Source organism: Cyanistes caeruleus, chromosome Z (genome assembly GCF_971803275.1).
Source record: "Cyanistes caeruleus chromosome Z, bCyaCae1.hap1.1, whole genome shotgun sequence".
Taxonomy (NCBI): domain Eukaryota; kingdom Metazoa; phylum Chordata; class Aves; order Passeriformes; family Paridae; genus Cyanistes; species Cyanistes caeruleus.
Window position 1 is genome coordinate 36,259,926 of NC_141732.1, and position 27,883 is coordinate 36,287,808.

The 27,883-nt window shown below is 42.4% G+C and overlaps 1 protein-coding gene across 3 annotated transcripts; it reads right to left on the reverse strand.

Moving 5' to 3' along the window:
- Positions 1-511: 511 nt before the first annotated feature.
- On the reverse strand, positions 512-27,221 carry PDE6B (phosphodiesterase 6B). 3 transcript variants are annotated; one of them, XR_015280497.1, is made up of 22 exons: positions 21,924-27,221; positions 19,867-20,019; positions 19,439-19,528; positions 16,990-17,130; positions 15,880-15,954; positions 15,724-15,788; positions 14,687-14,753; positions 14,495-14,542; positions 14,160-14,309; positions 12,980-13,123; positions 12,340-12,405; positions 11,633-11,779; positions 9,967-10,074; positions 8,838-8,947; positions 7,688-7,775; positions 7,042-7,142; positions 5,507-5,614; positions 5,120-5,188; positions 4,293-4,363; positions 3,310-3,393; positions 2,873-3,029; positions 512-1,769 (listed from the first exon to the last, which is right to left on the reverse strand). XR_015280497.1 is itself a non-coding variant. In XM_023943765.2 (22 exons), the coding sequence occupies exons 1-22, from the start codon at positions 22,332-22,334 to the stop codon at positions 1,711-1,713; spliced, it is 2,511 nt and encodes an 836-aa protein (XP_023799533.1). In that variant the 5' UTR covers positions 22,335-27,221; the 3' UTR covers positions 1,613-1,710. The 3 variants fall into 3 exon arrangements, 2 of the variants coding, with proteins under 2 accessions (XP_023799533.1, XP_023799534.1); XM_023943765.2 differs by having other exon boundaries at positions 1,613-1,769; positions 4,293-4,367; positions 5,125-5,188; XM_023943766.2 differs by lacking the exon at positions 5,507-5,614 and having other exon boundaries at positions 1,613-1,769; positions 4,293-4,367; positions 5,125-5,188.
- Between the last annotated feature and the right edge of the window lie 662 nt (positions 27,222-27,883).

Sequence of the window (27,883 nt, forward strand, 5' to 3'; positions counted from 1 at the left end):
GAAGGGTCCTACAGGAAAGTTGGAGAGGGACCTCTGCATCAGCAACTGCTGTGACAGGACAAGGTGTAGTGGGTACAAAGTGAAAGAAGGGAGATTTGTGTTAAATATTGGGAAGAAATTCTTTATTGGGAGGGTGGTGAGACACTGGAACAAGTTGCCCAGGGAGCTGTGGGTGCCCCAACACTGGCACTGTTCAAAGGCAGGCTGGAGAAGGTCTTGAGGAAATTGATCTAGTGAGACATATCTCTGCCCATGGCAGGGGGATGTTAGGACTGGATGATCCTGAAGGTCCCTTCCAACCCTTAACATTCCGAGATTCATATTGAAATCAAGATATACCACATGGAGTCTCTATCCGCTGTGTATTAACTTTCATGCAAGCGGACAAGTTCCTGTATTTTCCTGAGAGACAAATTGCCTCTCACAGAATTGCTCCATAGTGATTGAGAATTACATCTTGCTTACTACGCCGAGACAGGTAAATGATCACCAGGTACCATCACAGCTCTAGTTTTCTTTTTACTTGCAGTATTTTTAATGCAAAACAATACACTGAAGGGTAAAACCCTGAAGGTAGCAGGAGTAATAGAAGAAGAAAATCCCCAGCAAAACAGATCTCCAAACAATTTTTAGAAAGAAAGAGGGGGAGGGGAGGAAAGCAGGACATTAGGGTGTCTCTACTACTACAAAATTGAGTAATTGAGTGTTCTATTTTTGCATGAATAAACATGAAAAGTAACTTTCATCTGAAATAAGAGCCACAAGTCTGGAGTATAATCTAAAAACCAGACATCTCAGAACACACAGAGGAAAGGAAGGACAGTTGGTTCTCATCAATTGTCTTAACTGGCATTATGAGGCAAAACAGAACAATTTTATGAGATGTCACTACTCAGGTTACTTGGTTAATTGTAAGAGGAAATGTAATGGGTAATGATAACACTGTCATGTCAAAATGACACATGAAGGAATGAATCTTCAATTACCACACAGAGTGCATCCTGCTCCCAGAGAAGGCAGCTACTGTGTGTTGCATTAATGACTCCATGCTTTGGAATAGCAACCTACCCAGATTCTTGAAGTGAATGCAGATCTATTATTTGTCAGAGTGTTTCTTGGATTTACGTGGAATCATAACATTTTAGAGCAGTTCAGAAGTTTACTACGGTCAGTTTTCATGCTTTATCCTAACCCTCAGGTTTCCTTCTGATATCCTGGCAGATACAGACTTAGATATGGTAACTTTATCTCTTCTCCATTTTTCTCACTGTGCAGGCTATGATTGCATTCTCTGTCAGTCTCATGAGGTTGCATGGAGCAGGACTATCCCCATCAGCTTTGGGATAAGAAGCGTTTCAGTGCAGGAAAAATGCTTTTCCATAATCTTGCAACCTGATTTATTGGGCCAAATGTTGTTCTGACTTGTCATATGCCATCTGACATCAGGTGCATTAAATGGAGGAACAGGAGACAGGCCAGAACTAGCTCCCTACCATCAGGAAGAGATACAATTAAGGCAAACAAGATCTAGTCCTTCCCTGGCTGATGACAAGCCTAATAAATTATCAGAATAGTCCAATCAGGAATGTATTTGTATGCCATTTTTGTTTGTTGGTTTTGGTTTGGTTTGGGTTTTGGTTTTGTTTTGGTTTTTTTTTTTAATTATGGGCATTCTCATTTTGGGTGGCATATATTGCAGTGGGAATAGGTCTAAAGTATGCTACAGGTTTTGGAAGCTGGAGCTGTTCCTCCATTACAGGTTATTTCACCTGCCATATAAAAAGAAACACAGAATTAGAGGCACAGTCTTAAATTTCCTTCTTAGTCATTGCAGGAGTTTTTAAAAACTTTTATGTCATTCAATGATCAGCATAGGTCATACCTATAGCACCCTATCTACAGCTGTCTGCTGTGCAAAATAATTGTACATGTAAGGCTGTTTGGAAAGAGTATTGTAGATATCCTTGCTTGAATATCAATTACTTATTCAGGAAACAATTCTTCAGAGATTTTCTAAATCAGAGTTAAAACATTTACTTTTGATATTTTAAGTTAACTACTGTGAATTAAACTGAGATTAAACATCTAGACAGTCTAATAGTTTCTAAGCTGTGTCATTTGAGCAATGTCTACACCATTGGCTGCTGAAATCCAGTTTGGAACAAAAGAGCTCAGATACAATCTCTGTGGAGTGAAGGCACCCAGTTTTGGCAGATATTTGATCAGACATTTGGGAGAGGCCTGGAGAACCTCATGTTTCTGCCTTTTTGAGAGTCAAAGAAATCCTCAGGCTATCAGAAAAACTTTCAACCAGTACCCACTACTGCTGATGGTTTTCAGTACTACACAGCCTGGGCCCACAGAAGAAGAAAACCATGTTCAACCAAAATAAATTGCTACTGGGTACTGCTACTACTGCTTGCTTCTAGGTAGAACCTAATCTGGGCTAGAAATGGGAGGTTATTTTTTAAATATTCTCCTAGGACTTTAGGGCTTAGTTTTAACTTTTCTTGGCTTCTGCTTCATGACCTGTGGGACAGCAGATCAGCAAAATGGATGTTAACCTGCTGTTTCCCAGGGACAGCACATGACATTGTGCTGTCTCCAGCTGCATGGAAATTCATGCTGAATGTATTCCCACTGGTTTCTCAGATAACAGTGCTTGGGTTTGTAAGCTGGTGGCCTTTTTGACAGCCTGTCACAGTGTCAGTTTTGAAGGCAAGGTATTTTCAGCCTTGCTAGTGGAGCCAAATGTATGAAATTTTTTCTGGCCATCTTACTCTGCTGTGTCGGCAAAGCTCACTGCAATCTGTGAGAGTATTCATAAGCATGTTTTTGAGTAAGGAATGAAAAGCTAATTACTTTTTCTGACCTCTCTTTGCAGCCATTCTCTCTTCCTCTTTTTTCTTTTCTTCCTCTAGAGCTTTCATTTTTGCATCATACTCATCAGCACGGGTCTTCCACTCATTTCTGTTGTTCAGCAGCCCATCAAGCATAGGCTGTATTTCCTCATGGAAACGGGAGAATTCCTAATCAAAACACACCTCTCAGTACAATGCAGTACAGAGGAAATGCTTGTCCATCATACCCTGGGATAAAGCCTGACACCTCACATCCAAAGCTGATGCTTCGCAGAAAGCATCAATGGCAGAAAGAGGCACCATGTTTCAGTGTTCCAGAAAAGGGCAGATTTTCATCTGTCTACCTGTCCTTCTTCCCAGGAATGGTACTGCTGCACCAGGACACAGTGAGCTGGGATTTGAACCCCTGTTGATAAGGGTGGGGTGTGTAAGGGTGCACTTTGCTTACCTTATAGACAAATGTGCACACAAAGTCAATGAAACCCACTTGAAGCTTTGGAAGCTCAGCAGCTTTCCTTCGGTCCATCATGGGCTGTGGGAGGACACAAATTCACCATGATTTATGAGAACATTTAATTGAAAAACACACCTCTGTTTTGTCCCCAGAATTGCCTTGTTGAGTCAGTCTGGCAGATCTGTTTGCAGTCCTAAAGACTCTCCCTCACAGTCCTCTTCCTTAGCTGCAGAGGAGTGAAGCGGGCAGATTTCCATTGCTATTTTAGCAGAAATTTTAGGCAGCATTTGAAGTGTCTGTGGATGGGGAGGAGAACAGGTTTTTCCCCTGTGCCTCTCAAACAGATAACAGAAAATGTTCATGTGGTGAAGTGTTGAAGAGGTTTTGCATTGTCTAAAACATGACTGAACAAGAAATTATATTCTTACAAGATCTTGTTAATTACTATATAATTTGTGATGCCACTGTGGGTAGAGGGAGTGCGTGAAAGCCTACTTTAAAAATCCCCAAAGCACAGAGGTGGAGGCCACTTTAAGGAATGACTTCTGGCTCTTTCAATGTCAAATTCATGTAGTAAAAGAAATGTTAGAAATGCCCTTCCATTTACTAATAATTCCTTGACTCTATGAAATCTGTGTTTGCAGTTTTTTTCTTTTCTAGAATCTCTCCTTTCTTTTGTGACTTATCTAGCTATTTTTTCATTTTTCTGTAAGGGACCTGCACAAAATCTCCAGAGGGAATCATCCCTTGAGGGTTCACAGCCACTGTACCCATCTAATTATATAGACAGCTGAACAAGAGGCACTTTTCACTGTCAGAGATATTCTTCACTATCTCAGAATACACTTTTCTGAAGGATTTCAGCCAGCACTGTGATTTCAGGCAGACAAAGAGCACTCAGAGCAGCACTGCTTGTATTAAGTCTCTGCTGAGACTTCTTCTCTGAGCTGAACCGCCAGTTCTTGCATGGTACTTACAATGGGCTGTTGCTGAAGGACGCTTATTTCCAAATCTCCTTGCTCCCAGAACTCAGCTGCTACCAGTAGAGCTACCTACATTGACACAGAGGGAAAAAAAGTTAGCATCAACTTCAGCCCCATAACTTGATGCTCTTCATGTCTCCATTCTGAAGCAAATCTCACTTCTTATCCCTCTGTTTCTTCTTGTCCAGTCATAGCCTCACTCTTTCTGCCCAGGAAGGGCAGCTGTGGCAATAGGCTTGCACCTGCCTAGTGACAGCTCAAAAGTCGCATTGCACTGGATCTCACTGGGTCACTGATCATCTAATGAGAAACATTTCCAATGCACTCCCCTTGAGGATTTGCCTACTGCTTAAAATTAATTATTTATTTTTTTTTTCTGCTGATCTTTCTTCGTGCTGAACAGGAAGGTAGGTTTTATTTCTTTTACCCTCCTTTTAATTTCAGTGTTTATTATTTAGCAATTGCTCAAGTACAGTTCAGGAATGAACTCCTAAAGGAAATCAAACAGCTGAGCAAACTGCAGGTAGGTAATTCTAAAATAAAGCCAGTGCATATGTAACATGTAAAAAAACCTCACTGTGACCCAAAAATCTATGTAACTGGAAGGTTTGTTTTGGTTTTTGTTGTTTTTTGGTTTTTTTTGTAAACATGAATTTTGTACAGAACACAAAACCACAAGCTGAAAGATTGGTTAACACATTAAAACCACAGCTATTCCTTTTGGTAATTTTGGTAGGAGACTTTGATTTAGCTTCTAGGCAGCTTAGAAATTGCATTACTTTGAGGTATAAGCTATAGAAATCCACCAGGATGTCAAGCACCTGACCTTACTCTGGACTTCCCAAGGCTTTGTGATAGCTGACAAGTCACAGGCAGTCATCATCATGGCCCTAAAAACAGGAAAGAAGGAAAGAAGATAATTTATTCCCTATTTTTTCAGGCTCAGGACCCTCATACCCCAGTACTCTATAAGGTATCCCCTGTCCCCTTCTGAATTGATAGATGTGTTGCTGTAACAGCCTTGGTTCTGACTGGGACACTCATCATAGGCTGCTCTCTTGATTAAAATGGAATTATTATGGAGAACTACTTGGTTCTGGTACTAAGACATTAAGATGTTTGCTGCTTTACTGGGCTGAACAAAGCATATCCTGGAGCTCTCACCAGGTGTCCACATCACTAACCTTTCCCCAGAGCCAATTACTCACATGACAACCTCCTTCTTTGTTGTCTCCAGAGACAGATACTCAGTCCAGGCAGTCACGCTGTCGTATGTCTTAGACTCATCAACGATCTTTTGAAACATTGTTCTCTTTCTTTTTTTTTTTTTTTTTTTTTGGGGGGGGGGGTGGGGAGAGGGGGGCAGGGTGGAAGGTTAAAAAAAAAAATTAAAAAAAGAAAAAATATATGAAACAAGGAAACAAACATGCCAAAACAGGTGGCTCCTTCTGGTATTGGTAACTCTGCCAGAAGTGTTCCCAGCAGTTGCTGTACTGACACAAAACCAAGCACCATCATCTACTCCCTTGACTATTGCAAAAGCCTTAGAAATTAGTATAGTGGTGAGATATGATCAGGTCCTTGGAGGTACAAGATACTGCAAGTTATGTCAGTGAGAAATGGTTCCACCTTTGTTGGCACTACAAGAAGTCTTTTTCTTTAAATGTTAAGCAAACTGCAGAAACCTAGAGCTAGCTGGAGTATTTTTAAAGCTACCTGGCTTTATATACTTAGTCTGGAACTGCTAACCTTGATTAAATCATCAAAATATATACAGGTAATTCTGATGAATGGTTTATACACCATACACCCTTGTCTGGAGGGGCAGGAGAGCTGGAGAAATCTGAGGTTTCCATATTAGCAGAGAAAAGAGTTAGGCCATATCACAAAGTGACTTGTGCATGTGTTCTATCATCAATAATCCTGTGTCTTAGTTTAGCCAAGTCTTTGCTTGTGGTTCATGGATGAAGGAGGGCAAGGACCAGCTTGTTTTCAACTGGTGAGACAGTGGTGGTATATAGATAGATAGTGCCATATAGATATTGTATCTCCAGAGAAAGTGTTCTGGGGATTCCAACCTCCCTCAAATTCCTTTTTTTGGACTGTTTAAACTGTGTGTAATTATACTGCAGTGCAAAACACAGAAGCAGTCTCTGGGCTTGACACAGCATTTTGAAAGCACATTTTGAAAGCTCCTTGCTCATTAGGAGGTTATATGTCATTGAGTTTCAGCCTTGTGACCCAGAAAATTAGCAGGCACTGCTCTGAGATTTTGATTTTTTGGCCCTTGGGTGTAAAATAGACTATGAGCTGGACATTCACCTACAATGAGCTACTTGTTACTTGTCTCATTCTGCTCTCACAGAGAAGTCAGTATAGTCCTGGCAAGTCCATTTGCCATTTACGGGTATTTTCAGAGCTGCAATGCTAGGTAAAAACAAACAAACAAAAAAATCCTGACATTTCTTCCCATAGGGGAATCACATATCCCTGCCTTGTTGGCAATAGAGGATTAAAAAGTCATATATGTGATTTAATTGAGTAGAAGTGAAAAATACTTTAGAATGATTTGAGTTCTCTCACCAGGTCTGAGGTCAGTATTAAAGGCAGCCTCCTAGAGCCAGCATCTGTGATGAGAGCTGCTGCATGGGTGGGGAGCTTCCAGAGCAAAGCATCACATTTGGCCTTTGTACAGTGCCAGCTGCTTTCTGCCTTTCACACACGGTGTACATGACCAACTTACTTGAAGTAGAGTGCCAGGTCTGTTGCTATAATGGCAATTTCCATCAGGTGAATCACATGCTCGTGCTGTCTGCGGTTGAGGTTCTGACATATATTCAGTGACTGAAAGGAAAAGGGCATTGAAAAATCCAAGCTCTATGTCTATGTTATGACCTCTGGGCCACCTCCCTTTCCCAAATAGCTTCGCTTTTCTTTCCATGGTTCATGTTGCTCCTGTCGGGTGGGAGGGGCGTGGGCCGGTTCACCACGTGTTGTGCCATTTCTCCTTTAATGAACGGGGGAAGGTTGTTACAGTGTCTAAACAAACCCTGTCCCCTGGCTCCACCGCAAATTTGCCAGGAATTAAGAGTTGGCTGTGGGAATGTGTCAGCCTTGGCCCTGTCAGAGGGGGTACAGGAGAACAGCCCTGCATTTAACACATTCGTATGGATATGGATAATCATGAGGCTTCTGAAGAAACCAAGACATGCACTTAGGAAGTCTGTGTGCTTTGGTCCTGCGTGAGCATAGAGCCCTTTGGAAATGAGGCAGCTGCAGTTTCTTGGCATCCAAGCCAGAGAAAAGCCTTGTGCTGACAATTCTGTTGTACTGAAAAACTTCCCTAAAAGGAAATTATTCATGTCCTTACACTACAGTTCATTACCAACCTCCTCAGAGAGCAAGAATTTTCCGAATTCCAAGTGATGTCTCTCTAAAATAGAGGATCCATGAAGTTTAGCTAAAGGATTTTGAGATCTGTTTGTATAAAGGAAAAATTGAAGACATTAGTGCAGCACTTAGAAATGAAAAGTGTCTAATTTAGTATTTAATTTCTGTCATACACATTAAGTTCAATTCTTTTTAAAAGGCTTATGAGTAGAACTTTTTAATAGGTAATGACTTCAGTCTGATAGAAAACTGTAATGACATTGCTTATAACTCTTTGGACACTGTGTAAATCTTCCAACTACAGACTTCACTCCAAATTTGTTTATGACTGGAATATAATTACTCAGCTTAGTAAATTTGTTTAATTCCTGAATAACTACATGTTTATATCTGATAATAGGAACAGAAAAACCTGCAATCCTTGGACACCTTCGAAAAGCAAGGACACCTGCAATCCTTGGACACCTCTTGAACAGCAAGGACACCTGCAATTGTTGGACACCTTGCTGAAAAGGTGTCAAAAACACAAACCAGCTTCACTTAACATTTTTCCAAAGCTTCAGGAAATATAAGGCAATATAGCCAGCAAGCATTGCAGAAGAGCTGTGGTCTGACTACTTGAAGTGAGCAACAGAGCCTTGACTAGGTAATGAAATTATGCAATTGTTTATCTGTAGCTAATGACTACCTACTGAGAGCAATATTCTTTGTTTCTCAGTAGGTGTTTTGTTTCTGTAGGTAGTGAGAGAAATGCCAAGCATGGTGCTTCCTCCATAGATACAGAAAAAAATTTGTCACCTTATGTCCAGAATGCTTCTGTTGGCATCCTAAGTCTCCTGTAATGCTCAGGACACTGAGCGCCTGCTCTGCACCTGTTCTACACTGTAATGGTGATGTAGAGTTCTGCTTTAACCAAGGGAGGTTTTCTAGGAGGTAAAGAAAGACCCAGAGAGCACTGCAAATTTTCCCCGCTGGCCAAAGCATAAGCTCAAACACTGCAGCAAGCTGAAAAGCGTGGTAACTTGTAAAAGAAGGTTGACACCCTTGTGTATTAAACAGAGCTGTACTGGAGTTTGGTGTGATTCCAGCCTGATTCCACTCCAAGCAGAAGCAACAGAAAATAATTTGAAGTGGTAAGAAAATGCTTACTTCATTTGGTAGAGATTGTTGGTTCCCCTATGGTCAATATCATGGCACAGAGCAGCAGTTACCATTGCAAGGGCTTCAAGGTCAGTGTAGTAACGCTTCAGTTTGCCAGTCTGGATGGAAGAGAATTTATATCCATATGTTAACATTTCTGACAGGAAAAGGTACTGAATGGTGACTGCTCTGCGCTGGGGATGCCCTGGGACAGGCCAGAAGAACTGAAAATATTTGTGAACTGAAACACAGTACACAGTTGACTTAGGTTAAAACAGGGAATCAGCTGGTAATAAAATATTTCAGAGCCAGGCAGGCCCATCTGTAGTGTTTATGTGTTTGATGCACACGTGCAGGGTTGGCTGCCCACTGCTATAGAAGCCTTGGCCCTAGGATTCACCCAGGCTGTCATAAGCACCCCTCCCAGTCAATGGACATAAAGTACTCCATGAAAAGGCTCTGCACCTTTCTGGGTAATGTGGTTGTCAAGCAGAATCACCTGAAGGATTGTCCAGGGGTGGTAGGCATCTGCTGCCAGGTGTGTGGACAGATGTGTGACAGATGTGTGGAACCATCTTAATTGGTTCCTGGCTGGTCAATCCCTCGTGTGGAGCAGCAGTCTGACACCTGCTGTCCTAGCTGAGGCACCTGTTGCCCTGAGAACCTGTGAGAAATTACACATGCCATGCTCACACTAGCAATTAGACCTCCACCTGTGTCTGTTCTGGATGGAAATGGAAAGCAAGAGTTTGCTTTCATCCCAGCCAGCTGACTTCAGTCTGGCTCTTACTGTCAGAATCTACTTGAAGAGTGGAAGTCCTGTAGCCTCTCTCATCTACTCTGCAGAAGGATCTAATCTGAAAGCTATTCACATACACCATACACATCTGTATCTATGAGAATTAGAGCTCTCCATTCATTGGCCAGTATTGACCAAAGCTTCCTTCACATGTGATGCAGTCACTGTCACTTCAGGCAAACTGAGACCTTGCTTAGCAGGACCTGTGCTGCTAGAGGAGTGACAAACCTTGTTCCTACACCATGGTTGGAAGGGAGCCCTGCGTATTTCTCAGGTGTGACAGAAGACCTGCTGTAAAAAAGGTGTGCTGTGGAATTCACCAGGGTGGTGTTACCTTACCATCAGGAGCGTGAACATGGTCTGTGCAACGTTGAAGCCGTGCCGCCAGTTGTGGTAAGTTATCTTCCGGTAGCCTTTGCTGACAGAGTACACAAACCTTACCAGAACCTGCCAGTGGGGAAGAGGATGTTAATGTGGCTGATGAAGCTGCTGCCTGCTCATCTTCCAATAAGGGTCATGTACAGAAATCATGGGGGAGCTTCAAACCAGCTCTACAGAGGTGGGCCCAGAAAGGGATCAGAAGTTGTAGTATCACCAGATATTGATAGAGTCTATCAATGCTGATGGAGTAAAGCCTAGTGGAGAGCAAAAGTGGACAATAAAATTTAGCTGGTTTTTCTCCCTCTTTTTTCTTTTTGGGTTTTTTTGGGGTTTTTTGGGGTTTTTTGGGGTTTTTTTGTTTTTTGGGTTTTTTTGGAAGAAAAATAAAATCCCAGATATGCCTCTGGAATAAACAAGAATCAGTACTGCCCAAAGGAAAAACTATTTCATATTACTGTTTGTGAATTTATTGCATTTTTCTGTTTCTCTAGATTGTCTCTTATGAGATTTTTCCCTTTGTCTTGTGATTGATTAATACTGATCACTCCCTTCAAGAGATATGGATCCATAGCTGTAGAGATGAAAGATATTTACATCACCTAAAGAATTACAATATAGGGCATTAAACAGAAAATTGTTTTTTTCTCTCTGCAGTCTACTTTTCCATGTGTACTCCCTCTTGCAGCTATGCAGGTTTTCTCATTAAAGAGCAAATTCATTTCTTAAAATCTCAGCTATAAGGATCACCGCTTTTCACACATCTTCCAGGCCTTAGCTGTTCCGGAGTAGATTTTTGGAATATTTTTGACACTGACATTCTGCGTGTAAGAAGCACAGAGGTAATTCCCCTTCACTTCTCTCCCGATTGCCACCCTGCCTGCATTCCAGGGTGAGAAAATTCTTCCTGCAGTTACCCCCAGATCCCACTAGATGGAAATGGACCTCACATGATGTGCGGAGAAATGCCTTCGGGAGCAGCAGGGCGGCTGAAATGCCGGGTTCACAATTCCTACCGGGTTTTGGACTGCAGAAGTCGTGAGTTGGCAAGTCAGGGCTTATGGGACCCTTCTTCCCATAGGGTCACACCTTTCCTGTCGACAGGTTGGTGCCAACTGCGCCAAAAGAAGGCACGTCCATGCTTGCATGGAGATGAAAAACCAAAGGGCTTGCCAGAGTGGCTTTCAGCATATCGTGGCTGAAGCTGCAGGGTGCCTACTCTAGCCAAGGGAAAAGGCACACAGGTAGGCACTCCGCATGTCGCTGCTGGGAACTGTTTTAGCACGGCGGCTGTGAGTGGCATTGGGTACAGAATGTGCGAACAACCTTCTGCAGAGTCCACCGCTCACCCCTGGAGACCTCACAGCGAGCCCAGCCTGTGGCAGGCAGCGAGGAGCCGAGGAGAGCAGAAGAGGCTAACTTTATGCTCCAGTCCCACAGGAGAGACTGTTCCCTGCCCTCAGCAGGGTGAGGGGGCTCAGGACCCGCCACCCCCTCCCCGCAAGCCCCCGTGAACCCAGTCCTGTGGCTGCTGTGTGAGCCGTGCTGGGACCTCAGTGCCGGCCGCAGCATGGGTGAGCCTGCCCTACATCCAAGGCAGGAGGTACTAGCTTTTGCCAGCTCATACCTCCTGTGGGATCTGGAACTTTTTCACCACGCCAAGCTCGTAGTACATCTGAATGCCACACTTCACCAGCTCCAGCTCAGTGCAGTCAAAATCAGAGAACCTGAACTCATAGATTTCAAACTTAGTGGGTCCCGGGAGTTCTTCTTTCTGTAAGACAGGTGGGCTGGTTTATTGCTGTGCTGCTTCCATCATTCCTAAGTTTTGCTAAATAAAAACTTATCAGTCTGATGCTGCTTTTCTTTTTAGTATATAGCACATAAATAGACTAAAATGAAGCTTTTCATAATAAGCCCATTAGTGGAGGAGGAGGGAGGGCAGTTTCGTGCAGGAAATATTGTTTGTTTCCTGTTAAACATTTGATTTGATATAATTTGAAGATTCAAAATGGGGTAAGAGTTACAGCCCTCCTTAGTTACTTTGAAAAATAAAATCCATGACAAGCCAGTGTGGCTGACGTGTTTCCAGATGGACTTTGAACCCCTTAAGATAAAGAGGCAGAGAGGAGGGACTCCCCAGGAGCTGCAGAAGGCACTTGCTGACGCATACTAATGATAATCTCAAAATCACGCAGCAAAGGAGGGCAGGGTATGCTTTGCCTTCACCCTTCACCAGGTAACAGCATGCCAACACTGGGAACTCTTCCCTACATCTATGCAGGCAATATTTGCTTGCCAGGGCTGTTCTTTCCAGCAGTACATTGCTCTTACCAGAATGCTTGCCAGCTCCTCTTCGTCACACTCACTTGGCTCCTTCCCCAGTTTTTCTCGTGTTGGCTGTAAAAAGCACGGGTGTGTTAAGGAGACAACTGAACCCCACTGGACTTTGCAAGGGGCAGCTTTGGGGCAATCTAGGGCAGCTCTCATATGCAAATTGTGCTTCTTTCCTGGACCTTACTTCAATTTCTTATCTTTCAACGAATTTCTCCTGGTAGTGTTCTCCCTCTCTTTGATTTTATTTTGTTTCCCTCACTTGCAAATGTCCCCCTAGAGCCAAGGTCACCTCTGGGTCCTCTAACTTCACCTCCTCAGCACTAACCGGGTTTTGAGCAATAAATCAATTTCTGTTCCACTCCTACAGCCTTGCCCTGAGTAGCACCTCCAAGGCTGGCTTTGCTGAGGAAGTTAGAAAGAGCTTAGTGGCGCAGTGTGCCACAGTGGAGGGCAGACCACTGAACCAAAAGAAAGACTCGTTCTGCCCCTGTGCAGTTACTAGGGCTCAGGTGCTGCCACCATGCCATGGTGGCTGGAAGCATCTCTGTGAAGTGGAAGACCTGTGTCTCAGACCCTGCCATGAGTCATGGGCCAGGCCAGTACACCTGGGTGTGAGCTTCACGTTGTGAGGCATTACCAGAATTTCCTGGATTTCATCCTTGTCACATTTCACGTGGTAGAGCACCATGTCCTGAGCAATGTCCTTACGGTTCTCCAACTTGTTCATCTTATCATATGTGTCTGTGTTGAGTACAGACCAACCCAGGAACTGTGTCAAGGACTTGTTAAGGGGAAGAGAAGGAAACAGTGAGATAGCCATGACATGTGTTCCTCAAAGACACAGAAATATGACAGTGGATGATACATTTTTAAAGAAAGACAAACTCAACTTTGGCCAAAATTCTAGCAATGAGCAGCCACAGCTTTGCTCCCAACTGTGACTTGCTCCTCAGCAAAGCAGCTCCCCTCCTGTTGAATCTGCCCAGGCCTTGAGACCATCCACGCTGTGGAGGCTGAAGGACCCTCTATCCAGTTCAGGGTACAAAAGACTATTTCTGTGTTGCTGCAGGTGTCTCCATGCCTGTGGAAAGGCCACAATGTGACCTTCTGTCACAATGGTCACAACAGGTCAGGAGCTCTCACATCAAAGGAGAGCAAGGTGGTCTCATCACCTTTCACATGTATTTACTCACATCCTGTGCTTGCTTTCAACTCATTTGCTCTCCAGTGGCCAATTCAAATGGATTTTTTTTTCCCTGTGACCTTTTTGTTTGATAAGAAAAATCTATTTCAGGAAATGTCCTGATTGACAGCAGGTGACAAGAGCTGAATACTTACATTTCATGGAAACTAGTATAGGAGCATTTCCTATAAGGAGCAAGGTCTTAAATCACAGCTTGATAGATATAATAGCTGGCCTCCCTTTTTATTTATCCTAGCTACACAGACAATTTCTGTTTAATTTTTCAAGGGACTTGCCCAGCCAGTGAGAGCCAGCTGTCAGGTATGTGAACACAGGTCAGAATGGCAGCGTTGGCACACAGTAGCTGCTCATGGCTAGGTGTACAACCCAAGGACACTGAAAAAGCATCACAAGAACATAGCTGGGTTTCCCATACCAAACTCCCCTAGTATTTCAAACAGTTGCTTTCAAAATTCAAACATTTTCAAGCTCTATAACACCTCTGATGTTTAGCACCACTCTAATCAATGAAGATACCCACTTAAATGCAAAGCACTTGGGATGCTTTGCAAGTGTACACAGAAAAATAGTGATCTCTTCAACTATATGAATTTCTTCCAGCAAGAAACTATACCTCCATGAGGGTTTCATCCTGCTCATCAAATGGTTTCCCATCTTTTCTGTTATAGAATGTGACAACACCAACAATTTCTTCCCTTTTATTCACTATTGGCATGGAGAGAACATTTTTGATAGTCCATCCTGATTCATCTAGAGGACCTTCCTTGAAGCAACAGCAAGCAGAAAGACATCATGTACTTAATATTTTTTCTAAATACATGAGCACTCCAGTGTTACATTCAGACTACAGGCAAAATAAGTATTTATATGCCTAATATTGACTTGACATTACATTTCTGCAAAGAAATAAAGTTGAATCCTTGATAGAATTAGAAATTTTCACAATACCTGAAAGTTAAACATCTCATCTGCAGCAGCATTCATAATGTTGCAAATCTAGGGGATCATACAGAAGAAAAAGGATTACATTATGGGCAACGAGAAGTTTAACTGCCAAAACAAAGGACTGAATTGCTGAGAAGGCAGCACAAGTATTTTTCATCTCAGACAGACTTGAGGAATCCTAGGTTAAGTACTTACAAATCCACTTTCAGCTACATAGGCTGGCAGTCCAGTAACTAGTGCCCAGTGATCCGGGGTAGGATTTCTAACAAAAAAAAGATGGATAAAGGAAATTAAAGGTATATGTTTACTGAAAAAAGATCATGGAGATGAAGTGTGTTCAGCTGATTGTATAATCCAGGTTTAGACCTGGAACCCCCAGTCCATAAATGGTCCTGTTACTTTCAAAGGATCCATATGCACAAGCAAAGAAATTTCCACCTAAGTAAATACTTTCCTTTCAAGTATTTAAAAAAATTAACTGATAAAATATCAGTTTGTAGTGACTTTGTAAAGAGTCACTCCTGGGAGTGAAGGCCATGTTTCAGACCTTCAACGCAGAGAAAGATAAAAGGAGATTCCTGGCTAAGGATGTCTGCCAGCCTGAACTTTGAACACTGCTGTACCCAACAAATGAGGGCCTTTCTTGCAGCACATGACTAATGTAAAGCAGTGTTACCAGAACTGGGGGAAACCTCACTTATGCCAGATTTGCCTAAGCTGCCCAAGGCTCCTCTGAAAAATTCAGTGGCAAGAAGAGAGGGCAGTTCTTAGAAAGAGGGAGCCCCAATGTGTCAGGAGGGGAGAACAGGCCAGAGGTAGCCTTAAGATGGGGTAAGTGATAGAAGGATTGGAGAGAAGCAAGGAAACCTCAGCACAAGGGCATCCTGGATGAGGCTCAGCCACTGACACAGGGAAGGCATGGAGGAGAATGATGCCTCTGCCTGGCAAGGAGAGCAGAAAACTGCAGGCAATCAAGGCAGCTCACTTGGGCATCTAAAAAGATTCATTGGTTGAAGTGAATTTTGGAGCCTGCCTTCCAAGTTAGGATCCCAGGGCCCTTGAGGCAATGTTTATCCTGCAGAAATGAGAGTTGAATTACCAACTTACATTCTGACTCTTGATCCTCTGTCAGACCTTTACATTTCTCCACGTGGGTGTCTTTAAAACGTGGGGAACCTTGTTTTTAGCTACACCCTGTGTCAGTACCTAGCATTCAGGGACTTGGCACTTACGGGATGACTTTAATGTCTTCTTTTCCATGTAATATATAATCAATGACCTTGTAAAAGACTATTTCCTGCAAGTAAAAAAAAAGAGTGGTGTTAAAATGAGTGGTGAGGCAATCCATCCAGAGAGGAGAGAGTTAAAGAAATCTTGTTTTCACATACCCTGCCATCCGGGGTTCGAGGTCCTGAGTAGGGAGGTACTTCTCCCAACAGGACTGGCCACAGGTCAAAAAATTCCTGGTTTAAAAATTAAAAAAGCATTTTTAGAGTAGAAAAGTTCATTCTGTCTCAAGCCACAAAGTAACCATTGCTCTACCTTGCTGGTTTTGGTGTTGTGTAAACAAGGCACGAAATAATAAAACTAATTCAATACTAGGCAGCAGAATGATACCCAAATATCCACATCTGGAAGTGTCAGGTGCATTTATATGGCTGCTTACTACCATACACTGCCTATACACAGAGCACTGATTCATTCAGTGAACAGTGAGCACTGGCTGTACCCAGAGCAAACAGTTATGACAATGTTTTTGTGTTCTTCATTTTCCAAAGTGTGACTATTGCCTGACCTATTACTTGCCAGACTGAAGAAGTGAAATTCTTTTTTTGCTTTTTTTTCTTATGCTACATTGTAATGTTGATCAAAGTGTCTTTAGCTTACACTAATGATCCTTTAATACACCTCTTCACAAGGCAATATGCTACAAGAGCTCTGTCAACAAGACAGTCAGCCTGACCACGGGACAAAGAGGGCAAAGACTGGCAATGATGCTGGGTAACCTTCACATAAAGTTTGCCAAAGGTGTAAACCAGCAGCACAAATCAGAGGTAACTTTGATTCTGTCAGCTTGTTTCCATGAAGCCAAATTTCATCTAAAAACCTGGATATCGTCAGCATGAATGAGTCCTTGAGGAAGGTGGTTGGTTTGCTGATGGCTCTACAGGTGTGTCTCACTATGCTTCCAATAACCACAGGCTTTGTGAGGTTTTGTTTGTCTGCAGGCTTTGACCAGGATTGCCAAAGTCAGACTCATCTTCCCCTCCTCTGTCTTCCCAGCATCTGACAGTCCCATTCCAGTGATAAGCTCTTCCCTTTTCCTCTGATTTCATTAACCTTAATCTTTGCACAGTAAAAATATGCTAACCAAAGCAGGAATAGTGGCTCAAAGTTAGCTCACACTTTTACCACCTCAGTAACTCTTACCTGCATGCATCACCCCTCAGTGGGTAACAGCAATCAGAAAGATGCACAGCACGCATGTGAACACTCACCTTCTGCTTTGTCATGTCCAGGAGGCCGACCGAGTATCGGTCACAGTTCAGGTATGCCCTCACTGTATAAAAAGCCTTGTGGAACTGCCTCTCAATGTCCGTCAGCTCCTCAAAAACCTTATTAGCTGACCACAGCAGCACCTGCAGGATAAAATCAAAACCTAAGCACAGCCTTTCTCAGAGAGATGGGCTTCCCAAATGTTGGTTACAGTTCCTGAAAAGTGCAGGAAACCTATACCACTTGTTCACACTGGGAATTACTAGGGAGAAAGAGTCAGGCCATCATAGTGTTATGTAGGAGTCAAATGTTACCAATACAGCACAAAAAAATGTAGTAGTGTCAGGCATAAAGCTCACCCCACTTGAATTTTATACCCATCAGTAAAATGTTGCATCCAAAACCAGTTAACTCCAAAAGCATTGCAAGTTCCAGAGGTTGGTGTTTGAAACTTTCTCAAAGTGTTTGAGCAGCTGGTTTTTGTATGTCCATCAGCCTATGATCCGTTTCCCCATCTTCTGGTACAGTCTACTGATGTAGCTTTAAGAAAGCTGTTGCTATTAGGCTTTTTCACTTGTAAAAGCAGATGTTACTCAAATACTTCTCTGAAATGGTAAGAAAATCATCTACACTCTTGCTTGGCTTCGTTAATGTATGTGTGCCTGTATCCAAGGTGTGTCTCTGGCTTTCTGAGCCCAGGAGATATGAGGAGCCGTGCTTCTGAAGGACTGAGAGCTGCCACCTGAAGCAGACTGGACCTGTACTTTGAACAAGAAGTACTGTTACATGGCCACAGCCAGAAAAAGTGTGCCTCACCTCTTCACTGGGCACTAGTAGATATTTTTGAGCATAGTAGTATGTAGTAGTAGATGTTTCTGAGCTGCACTGGTCTCTGTTTCTAATCCATAAACTGAAACAACTCTGCCACTTGTATGAAGTCTGAGTTCAGCATCAGCACCCTTCAAATAGGACAGTGGTGTTGTCATACAAACCATTAGATGAAAATGAGCAGCAGTCTAGCTTTTTGGCACTTTACAGCATGCAATGAGTACTGATAGCCACAAGCCTGGTGAGGACTGAGAGTAATAGCTGAAAAATATCTAAGTCAAGGAATGATGTAAAGAAGTTGGTAAAAATGTATTGTATGGTCTTCTAATAAGACTTTTACACAGTATCTGAGCACAAGCAGATTACCCTGGTTTTGCACAAGCCATTTTACCCACAGTATCACCAAGTCTTTGCTGTTGGGATTTGGAAGATTAAAATTCTAGACCACTTTTGAGAATGTAATTTGCTCACTCTGTACTTCATTACTTTAAATTCTAACACAATGAACTGTAATAACTTTCACACAGCCCCTAAGACCTATATTAGAGGTTTGACAATTGAGCCATTGGCAGACCTAGAGCAGTGTGTCCTGCATCTCGTTCTTGCTTCCCTCCCTTTGTGTGGGACCTGCTCAGACAGCAGTGATACATGAACAAGGGCTCCTGGGTTCAGTCCCACACTAGATCCATTAGGCCCTCCACCTTATGGCTCTTCACTTTGTCCTCTAGCCCCTTTCTTACCCTGACTAGTCCTGCTGCTAAGCTCCCAACAGGAATAAACCTTTGCTGGTTCCACTTCAGTCAACTATGTAGCATTGCTGGTGTCTGTATCATTGGACCATCATTCATGTTTTTGATGAACAAAAAAAATTAGGCAAAGCATAAGAAATTAATTAGAAAGTATAAGTGCTGTTCCAAAGCTTCAAAACAAACGTTCATTCTGTGTCCATTTTGCTAACATAGGTATTTATTCTCCATGGCAGGCCCACTGGAGAACAGAGCGTGGCTGCCACGAAGCGCAGATGCAATTCCATGTCCTCTTGAGTGACAACTATTGCCTGCTGCACAAAGTGGTTGCAGGGATCCACATCCATCCCAATAAATCTGAGAGTCCTACTATAACCCATCTAATGGAAAAGAATGGTGCCTGAATTTCAATCCAGAATATCCTAAACCCCTAATATAGGTTCTTTTCTACTGATAGAGGCCAATACAACATGCATATGACAATTTTACTGGCTCTAAGAGGAAATTCAATAGCACTTTTTAATGAGCATATAGGGGAAAAATATCACATTATTAAGTGTTTCAGAAAATCTCTTGGTGCTGCTGTCTGAAATGATTAAATGATCCAAGAGTGCTTCACAGCCTCAAGTCAACAAAGCATCTAGAGGCCAATCCTGCTGAAACTGGTGCCATTGCATCAGGTCCTGCAGTTTTGCCAATAACATAAGAAAGAGGGAATGATGAAGGACTCTGGGAAAGAAGCAACATCTGAAAGCAGTTGAGGGCATCTTTCTTTCTGCTCTTCAGTAACAAATCTCTGAAGACCAGATTCACCCTTTAAATCAGAAGATTGTATTGATTTTATTTTGAGATAGCCAATCTGCATTTTCGCTCTTACCTGGCCTCTTCGAGTCTCACAGTTGTGAAGATAACTCAAGTGATATATTTTCAAGTTCAAAGATGCAAAATTCAGATACTTCAGAAAAAGCTGAAAAGGCAAATTGTGAGATTCCATTGAATGCAGTAGCAACTTCAGGTGTATGGTATTTCATAACACTGCTTTTAAAGCGTCCAGGTAATTTCCCAGGATAAATGCTTTGCTTTGCACTGCCATGACATGAGGCTTATCCCACTGTATCTTCCCTGAAAGATCTAAGATAAGCATCCTCATTGTAAGCCTCTTCTATGAGAGTGTGAGTGCTCTTTAGGGAAACTCACACCGGTGGGGCTTCACTAAAGCAGGCATCACTAGCCTAAAGGGATCTCTATTAAAAAAACAAAAGTAGCAGCAGCTCTTTGACAGGAGTTCAGCTATTGACCACTTACTGTTTCATCAGAGCTGGTGAAGTGTGGGCCATTCAGCTTATTTATAGCCACAATGACAGCAACCAAGTCTTTGCCATTCAAGATGGGTGTCGCAAGGATGTTTTTTGTAGTGTAGTTGGTGAGCTCATCAACAAATGGGCTGAACTGGGCACACTGTTTAATAGAGAATTTACAAATTAGCATTTTTCACAACTTGTCTTGAAACCAAGTCCAAGCACAGCCCCTTCATGTAAGCTGCCTGAAGAAAATTTTGCTTAAAAATTAGTGGGGAAAAGAAATGAGTTAGCAGAGAATTGGACCACGCACAGGTGATAAATCTAATATCAAGAGCAGGTGTGGCTTTTGACTGCAACATGTGAGTGTTTAACTTTCTGTGAAGATCTTGCCAATCATAACCTTTAATATGTCAAACTCTCTTAGAACAAGGGGGCTCTCCATGGGTTATTCTCAGATCAATGGCATTCTTCATGGGACCTCCTCCATCCCTTCCTCTGACTTCTTGTTCGCACTGAAGAGCGGGTAGAGCCACAGGGTATAAACCAGGGCAGTCAGTGGCAAGTTCACCCACCCTCATTTTTCTTCTGCTTTTACCATGAAGCTTGTTGTCAGCTCGCAGCATCTACCCTTAGTTTCTCTTGAAAAGCAGAGAAAGGAAAATCCAGGGAAAGCAGGTGGCTAATCACTTCACCTGCACAGGGGTCATATTGATACTATCATCACCAGGAGTGCAGGGATGGTCTTGCTGACCAAAGATATTGTCCCTGCTCAGGTGAATAAATTGCCATCTGTAAGTCGATCTGTTTGGGTTAGAAAAAGCAGCACAACTATGATCATATTCAGAAGTTTGCATTAGAAAGAATGATCACTCCCTAATGAATCTTCTCCCCACAGCTTCCCCACTGCTGGCTCTTTCTGCCAAATGAGGTAGACAAAACATTTAGTCCCTGGGTTTTCTTTAAAGAAATTGTACTATGGCAATATCTAAAACCACTAGAGTTGAACTGCAGCACTTAGCTTACAGATCTGAAATCGCCCCGTGTATATGGAGAAACACCAGAAACCAAAAAACTTTAAAATTTAAGTCATATTCTGATATTTCTCCCAAAACCAACAATACCCCCAGAAAAAAAACCCAAAAACCCAGGTTGCAGAACTAAAACAGTGTCTCAGTATGTTCTGTGGAAGACAAGGAAGGTTTTGCTGGAGGGCTGGGATATGCCAGCGCTGAGCAACAAATGAATGAATGAATAAACAGATGGTCTCTTTGTAACTAGCAAACAATAGATGGAGTAATCCCAAATCCATATTTGGGTCACATGGATTTTGGTTTTATACCTATGATTAGAACAAGCAGATTGTTATTCCCACCATCCAGGTTTACATGATTGAACCAGAAGTATGGGGGGCAAATACTGCCATGAAGGCATAAACATAAAACATTAAAATCGCTCTGATACTGCAGCTGAAGTTTTTGCTGGGTTTTTTTGTAAGATTTTTAATATTTTGTAAGATTTTAAGTAAGACTGTCTCTTGCTGCTTCTGAGGAATATCTCCCACACACAGGTTACCTGTAATGCTCTGGGGTCCCCCCTCTGTTTGATAATAATGCCTCTAAATGCCCTTAGCTAAACCTTTATCACAGAAAACATTTTCAAAGTTCTGTGTTGGAAAAACCTCTTTGAACTCACTGTAAAGAATATCTATGTCTTTGCCATTTACTCATAGAATATAAAATTGAGTGGAAAATTCCATGTGCACTCAGTGCAGATCTGACTACTTCACTCTCTTCTGCCAGATTAGACGTGATTTATTGTTTTTTTTTTTTTAGTTAGACAGGCAGTGCACTGTTCGCAGGCATTAAGACCTAGTGTAATCAATGTGCTTAGTTTCACCTCACCCCATAAATGAAATTGAAAGGAACTTTCAGACTTGCTACTTGTTTCCAGTAGACAGCTACTACGCTGCAGGAGCTTTGACCAAGCACTGTGGTGTGCTGCTGCCTCTTGACCCCAGCGAGCCTCTCCTCTACCCAGATAATCGATAAGTGGAAAACATACCTCACGGACATCCTTGATGTTCATGGTTTTCTTGGTCTGAGCAACATGGCCCACAATGCCTATGTCCAGTGGATAGACAATCTCGCAGTCTGGGGAGACCAGGCATTCCTCCAGGGTACTTCCTTCTTGGATGTTGAAAAGCCTTGTCGCCAGCTCAGGAGTGCCATTTCTCTGCCTGTACATGAAGAGACTGCAGCGGTCAGCATGAATAAGGGACCTGATTCTTCTCAAGGTCTTGAAAACAACTTTCTCCATGTTGATGCTTTCTTGCATGTCTTGGATCAATTCAAACAGTATTTCACTCTCATTGTTATCCCAGGACTCTGCTTTTAGTTTCTTCTCAAAATACTGCTTGGCAAAAGCAGGGTTGCCATCAAGAAACTTCTCCACATCGTCTTCACTAATGCTCATTGTGAATGCCCTGGATCTTGTGGGTAAGTAGTAGTCCAAAGATGTGCAAGCAGCACTCTAATTTCTCATGAGTCTCTTAAATTTTTGTAATAGAAGATTCTGCTTCTGGATTAACCAAGTTTGAGGTACCCCTGCAAAGAAGGGCTTGTCATCAGGAAGATGTATTCCTTTATAATGCTGAAGGTGAGTCTGTAGGAGGACAGATCTTCTCAACCAAAGAGATTAGATGACCTCTACAAGAGCTTTGGGTCAACTTTCCTCTTCTTAATCTAACTGCAAACAAAAACTGAGTACTCACAATGTCTGAAAACGCTCTCCTTTCTCTTGATAAACAGAACTGAAACAATTCTATTGAGGCAGCAGCAACAGGGAAGGAGTGCATCTCCTAACATTGAAATAAGCTCTTTAAAGTCTAATTAAATATATACTGCTTGGGCCTAATCCTTGGCTAACAAGGTGACCATCTTATTATTTCTGCTCTCCCAGCTCCCAGCACTAGCAGAAGTGCATTATTCGCAAAAGGACTCGGTGGCCAAAACAAAAATAGTGAGGTAAAACTGCTCTTTTAGGTCTCTCTCTACTACTACATGGGTCTATAGCAGCTCTTCTAAGAGCTGTTCTCTAAGGGAACCACCAATCCTGGATGTTTTAGTTCAGGGTTTGAACTGAACCGGCAAAGTCCATGGTCTTTGTTTCTTGCTAGGAAGAGCCACGACAGGAAAACATGCCTCTTAGTGGCACCCATATAGGAAGGAATCTGGAGAGCTTCTGTTTGGAACTGCTGAATTGATGCACTCTGAGGAAATGTGGGAAGCCCTGCAGACAAAATCAAAAACACGCACCAAACAAAACCCAAACAAACCGGGAAGGTAGAATTATTTCCCTCATCACTATCAGTGGAGAAAAGGGGAGAAATATGTTTCTCACTGCTGTGAGAAACAGGAGTTGTATCACATCAATGAAGCCACAACACTGCAAAACAGCAGGTTTGGGTCAGTGTGATGCTGGGAGGCAAAGTGCTTCAGAGGCCATTACACTTCAGAGGAATGAAACAATGCACAGGAGATTTCATTACTGGAGAACAAGGGTGAACCCCATCTACCACATTGCTGGAAAATAAGCAAGGCTCACCTCCTCAAGGAGTAAGGGTCTAAGGGTCCAGGTTACCTGTGTCTGTGAGTACTGTCACTTCTGCCAGGAGTGGTTCAATCCAGCCCAAAATGTGGATGCCTGTGAGGAATTGTTGTGCTAATATTCAGTCAGGATATTAAAATAGAATTATTGCTCAAGAAGACATGGAAGAGGTGATGCGTGCCACTCTGCCTTCCACAATGATGTTCTAGCAGAGGAACTAGGTCCTTCTCAGCTCTGGCATGGTGGGGTGCTGCTCCAGGCCTCCAGTCTGGGGTGCACAAAGCCTTTTTGTGAGCAACAAACAGGACTGTCCCAGGCACAGGGCTTGGCTGCAGCAGGGAATTTTAATTTTAGGGAATTTAAGGATGGCAGTGGTTCAGGCTGCAGCTTGTTCAGCAAGGTGTCATATGCTGCAGCAGTTTTCTGGGTAAAAAAGGGGGCAGAAAGAGCAAGAGTCAATTTTCTTTTACTTTGAGTAGAGGCAACAGCAAGAATTAGCTGAGAAATGAAGGTAGAAGACAGTTCAGGTGAGTGAGACCATGAAATGAAAATTTCAGTCTGGAGAAAACAGCCTTTTTTGTAGATTATGTGTTCCTGTTGATCTTAAACAAGAGAAAAACAGGCAGAATATGTGTAAGTGTGGTGAAATTATTCAAAATGTGTATAAAAATACCATGAACAAGTAAAAATAGAAAGTCAGAAAACTCAAGATCAAACGTGAGGTTAAATTAAAAACAATGTACAGTACAGTACAGCAATGTACAGCAATTTAAAAGGTAAAATGAAAAGCAATGGAAATTTTCTGTTTATTATGATAATAATAAAGAGTGAAGAGCAAGAATAGCAAGAAAAGTCCTGAAGAAATTAAGTTTAAGAGGGCTGTGTAAAGTAACCTCTAAACCCTTAATGACTTTTTCTGACAGCTAATGGAGGATTTTTTGGGGTTTTGAAAGTCTGGGAAAAAGTAGATGTAATGATCCTTTCAGCAGAATAGAAAAAAGAAAGGACTGAAGAATTCTACAACAGATAATTTTTAAAGTTTGGCTTCTAAGAAAATACAGAAATAAACCTGTTTATGTACCTAACTGGAGGAGAGAAAGAGCAGCCAGTGTGACTTAATCAAGAGCAAACCGCGTAGAGTGGAGTTTCCTCTATGGCAGAGTCAGAAGTCTCTGGACAGAAGGAAAGCAATGACTGTCACAACTCTTGACTGATGAGGAAGTCACACAATAGATATTTTGTGTCTTACATTGAGGGCTTAGACGAGATTGTTAGAAGGTGGTGGCAAATGTTTTTGAAAGCTGAAGAGTTTGTTTTAGTAGCTCACTAATAAAATGTAGGATTTTTTGAGTAGGATTCTCTGTGGAGGCTGCAACAGATGTAGAATATCTCAGTATTTCCACTGATATGTGTAAAAATATTAAGCCAGTGAGTAAGCCATGGTCAGGTGTCTGTAAATGTGTTTGAGCACCATCTTAGAACTAAATGGCAGACATATGTGTTCAGGAGGAGAGGACTAGAATTCACCAAGGAGGCATGGGAAGTCCTACTTACGTGGAGAACAGTCACCTGGTGAATTCATGGGGATGAGTCACTACCTCAGCTTAATGAAGGCTGCACAACGTGTCAAGACTTCCAGGCAGAAGGAGGTGTACACCCATTAGGATGAACTTTCTCTTGCATAACAGATTATGCCACATTGTTCTAAACAGATGTCTCACCTGGAATACTGTGGGAAAATGTGACCTTTGAGGAAAGACTGAGGTTTCTCATGTCTCTTATTGAGTCATCTCTTTAAAACAGTCCCCAGCTGTATAAAAGGCTATGGCTAAGAAAAAAGGAACAGTCTGTTCTCCATAATCATATAGGACAGTAGATTTTAGACCTGCAGATAAAAGTCTTCCAAAGCAGTGGGAAGAGATTTCTCCCACCTTATCTTAGATACCCCTAGAAACAAGGGTGTCATTCTTCTTCCTGGGAAGCATTTCTAGTCAGAAGAGATGCACACATAATGATACCAACCAGCTGGAACTGATAGAGACAAACAACGTCTTAGAACTGGAGGGAAACATATTTCTCTCTGGGCCCAGCCTTCCTGCCCATGGCCTGTCAGGCCAGTTATATGTAAGGAAACCATTGTTGTACACCAGTAAAAACTTCATTTGCAGCTGTGTAAATCTCCCAGTGATTGGAGTGACTTTATTTATGGTTAACACAAAGAAAGCTGGAGACTGCCTTCTGCCTTTCAATGTCTCTGCAACTCCAGCTGCAATCTGGGCCATTCCAGCGCACAGTAAAATACAAGCCTGTTTCATCCCACAGTAACAGCTAGGGAAAAGGATAAAGTAAAACAAACTAAACCTCTTTAAAGGGGACTATCACATTTTGGACTCTGGTATCCCAAAGGAATTAAATTTACTCTCACCAGGTCTTTGAAGGAAGTCTGAAGTGAAGTTTAGCTCTTCTTACAGTCCAGCATACTGTTGCCTGGAAGTTTTTACAATCCATTGGATCCTCCTCATACCAGGTGGAATTTGTGGAAGAGAAAGTCTCCTGGGAGCTCTCAGAAATGTTTAAAAGTCCAAGAATCATATGAGTGATCAAATGTCCAGCAATTATATGAAGTGGATGTCACAGGACAGAGCTATGCACTTAGAGGATGTACTCAGGATGTCCTACATCTGGACAGAAAGTCCTTTGGGCTTGGTAACATGTGATGTTTTCTTGACCAAAAGAAAGGTTTTGTGGGTGCACTAAGAGTTATGAAAATTGTTGTATGTACTTTTTAGCTGTGATTTCAGAGCTGAAAATATGCAAAAGCGCGAATTATTCATATTGAATCAAAATTGGCACTCTTTTGGATCCAAACCTTACAGATATTCATACTTGATTTGGTATGAAAGGTTATGTTCAGTTGAAGATAAATGCTTTTGTTTCAAAACATTCTTAAGAAAGGCTGTGTTCAACGGTGATACTCCAGGCTCCAAATAATGAAATATTTGAGTTCAGTTCCTTCTTCTGCACTAAGGTTTTGAAATTTAGCAAGAATATTTCCTCTTAACAAGGAGGAAGAATGAAGGTCCTAACATACTGATGTTCATGACTGCAGAAGTGGAGAAACTGAGGCGGTATTTCTTGAGGCAAGCCAGGGCCGTGTAATTGCTGTGCAATTGAAACCATGTGGGAAAGGCAGCTGGAAATCTAAATCTGCCTTGCAAATGGAGCCAGCAGAGCCAGAGCAGCCCCTTTGGTGGGCTGATGTACTCAGAATTACAAGCGTGACGCAAAGAGGCATAAGTGCTCCCTCGGCCTTCGGGGATATTCATTGCTGGCATAACAATGGTAACTGAGGTGGATATAGCCTAAGCTTGCAATAGGATAATGTTCTTTGAATGGCCTTAGGCAGACAATGGAGGATTTTGGAGGAGGATGAGGCTGCTATTTTAGGAAACTTGTGCTAGGCTGTCACACAGCATAATAATATGTGAACACGTGTGGTTGCACAAACTTGTTTCCAATAGCTTTAAATTCAAATTGCAGAATTGGCATAAGACCCCTTGTTTATTGCATGTTGGTAGATGCCATTGAAACAGTATTCCAACTGGAAAACTCAAATATTTAAGCTCTCCTGAAGGCTTGGCTGGTAGCTAGGAAAACAAGGTGGAGTTTCTGGGAATAAAATTCCTACCCTCCCAAAAACTCATATGACAGTCGCTCCCTAGTCCTAGCATGAAAACTACTGAAAATTTGTAGAGTAAAATCATCTGGCTGATGTGGTGCAAAACATACTGCCCAGGAAAAGCAGTAATTTTAGGGCCATTTATGGGACTGTGTCCAAAGCAGTGGGTACAGACACTGCCTGGAAAGCAGAAAGAGGGATGGTATGTGCTGGGGGTGTTTGGGCTCCTAAGATGCTTCATGCTCCTCCTTCATGGGAACAATGTTTTTCCCCCTAACCAAGAAGCTGTGGGTATGGGAGCTGCAAATATTTAAGCTAATTTGATTAGACATTATCCTTACAGGGTGCTGTATTGACAGCTATACCCAAACCTTTCTGACCCACTCATCTGTTGGCATAACGAGATTGCAGCTTATCTGATTTACTACATAATATTCTCATGCCACCTGCTTGTATACAAGAATAAGCTTTCCTGCCTGCAGCCAGGGGAGCCCAGTGAGGATCAGAGACATGTCTTTCATCCCTCCTGGGCCAGGGTCTTCTTCTGTCCCCCAGAGTCTGGCCTCCTCTTTCAGCTGCACATGGATTGTCACTTGTCACGTGGAGGGTTAGCATGCAAAACCTTATGGCTCTTGCTCAGCATCCTCCCCCTGTCCTTCCACTCTGTGCCTCTCCAGACACCTTTAGATGCCACCAGAGCACAACCTTGCCACCTGGGATCTCACCCCAGACTCTG

What these genes read in the sequence shown, in the direction of transcription:
- PDE6B (XM_023943765.2), bottom strand. Translation starts at nt 22,334, where the DNA reads ATGAGCATTAGTGAAGACGATGTGGAGAAGTTTCTTGATGGCAACCCT. An exon ending in TCACCAGCTCTGATGAAACA is followed by an intron (nt 19,529 to 19,866) that starts GTAAGTGGTCAA and finishes TTGCCTTTTCAG; the next exon opens with CTTTTTCTGAAGTATCTGAA. An exon ending in ACAAAGAAGGAGGTTGTCAT is followed by an intron (nt 5,189 to 5,506) that starts GTGAGTAATTGG and finishes TCCTGTTTTTAG; the next exon opens with GGCCATGATGATGACTGCCT.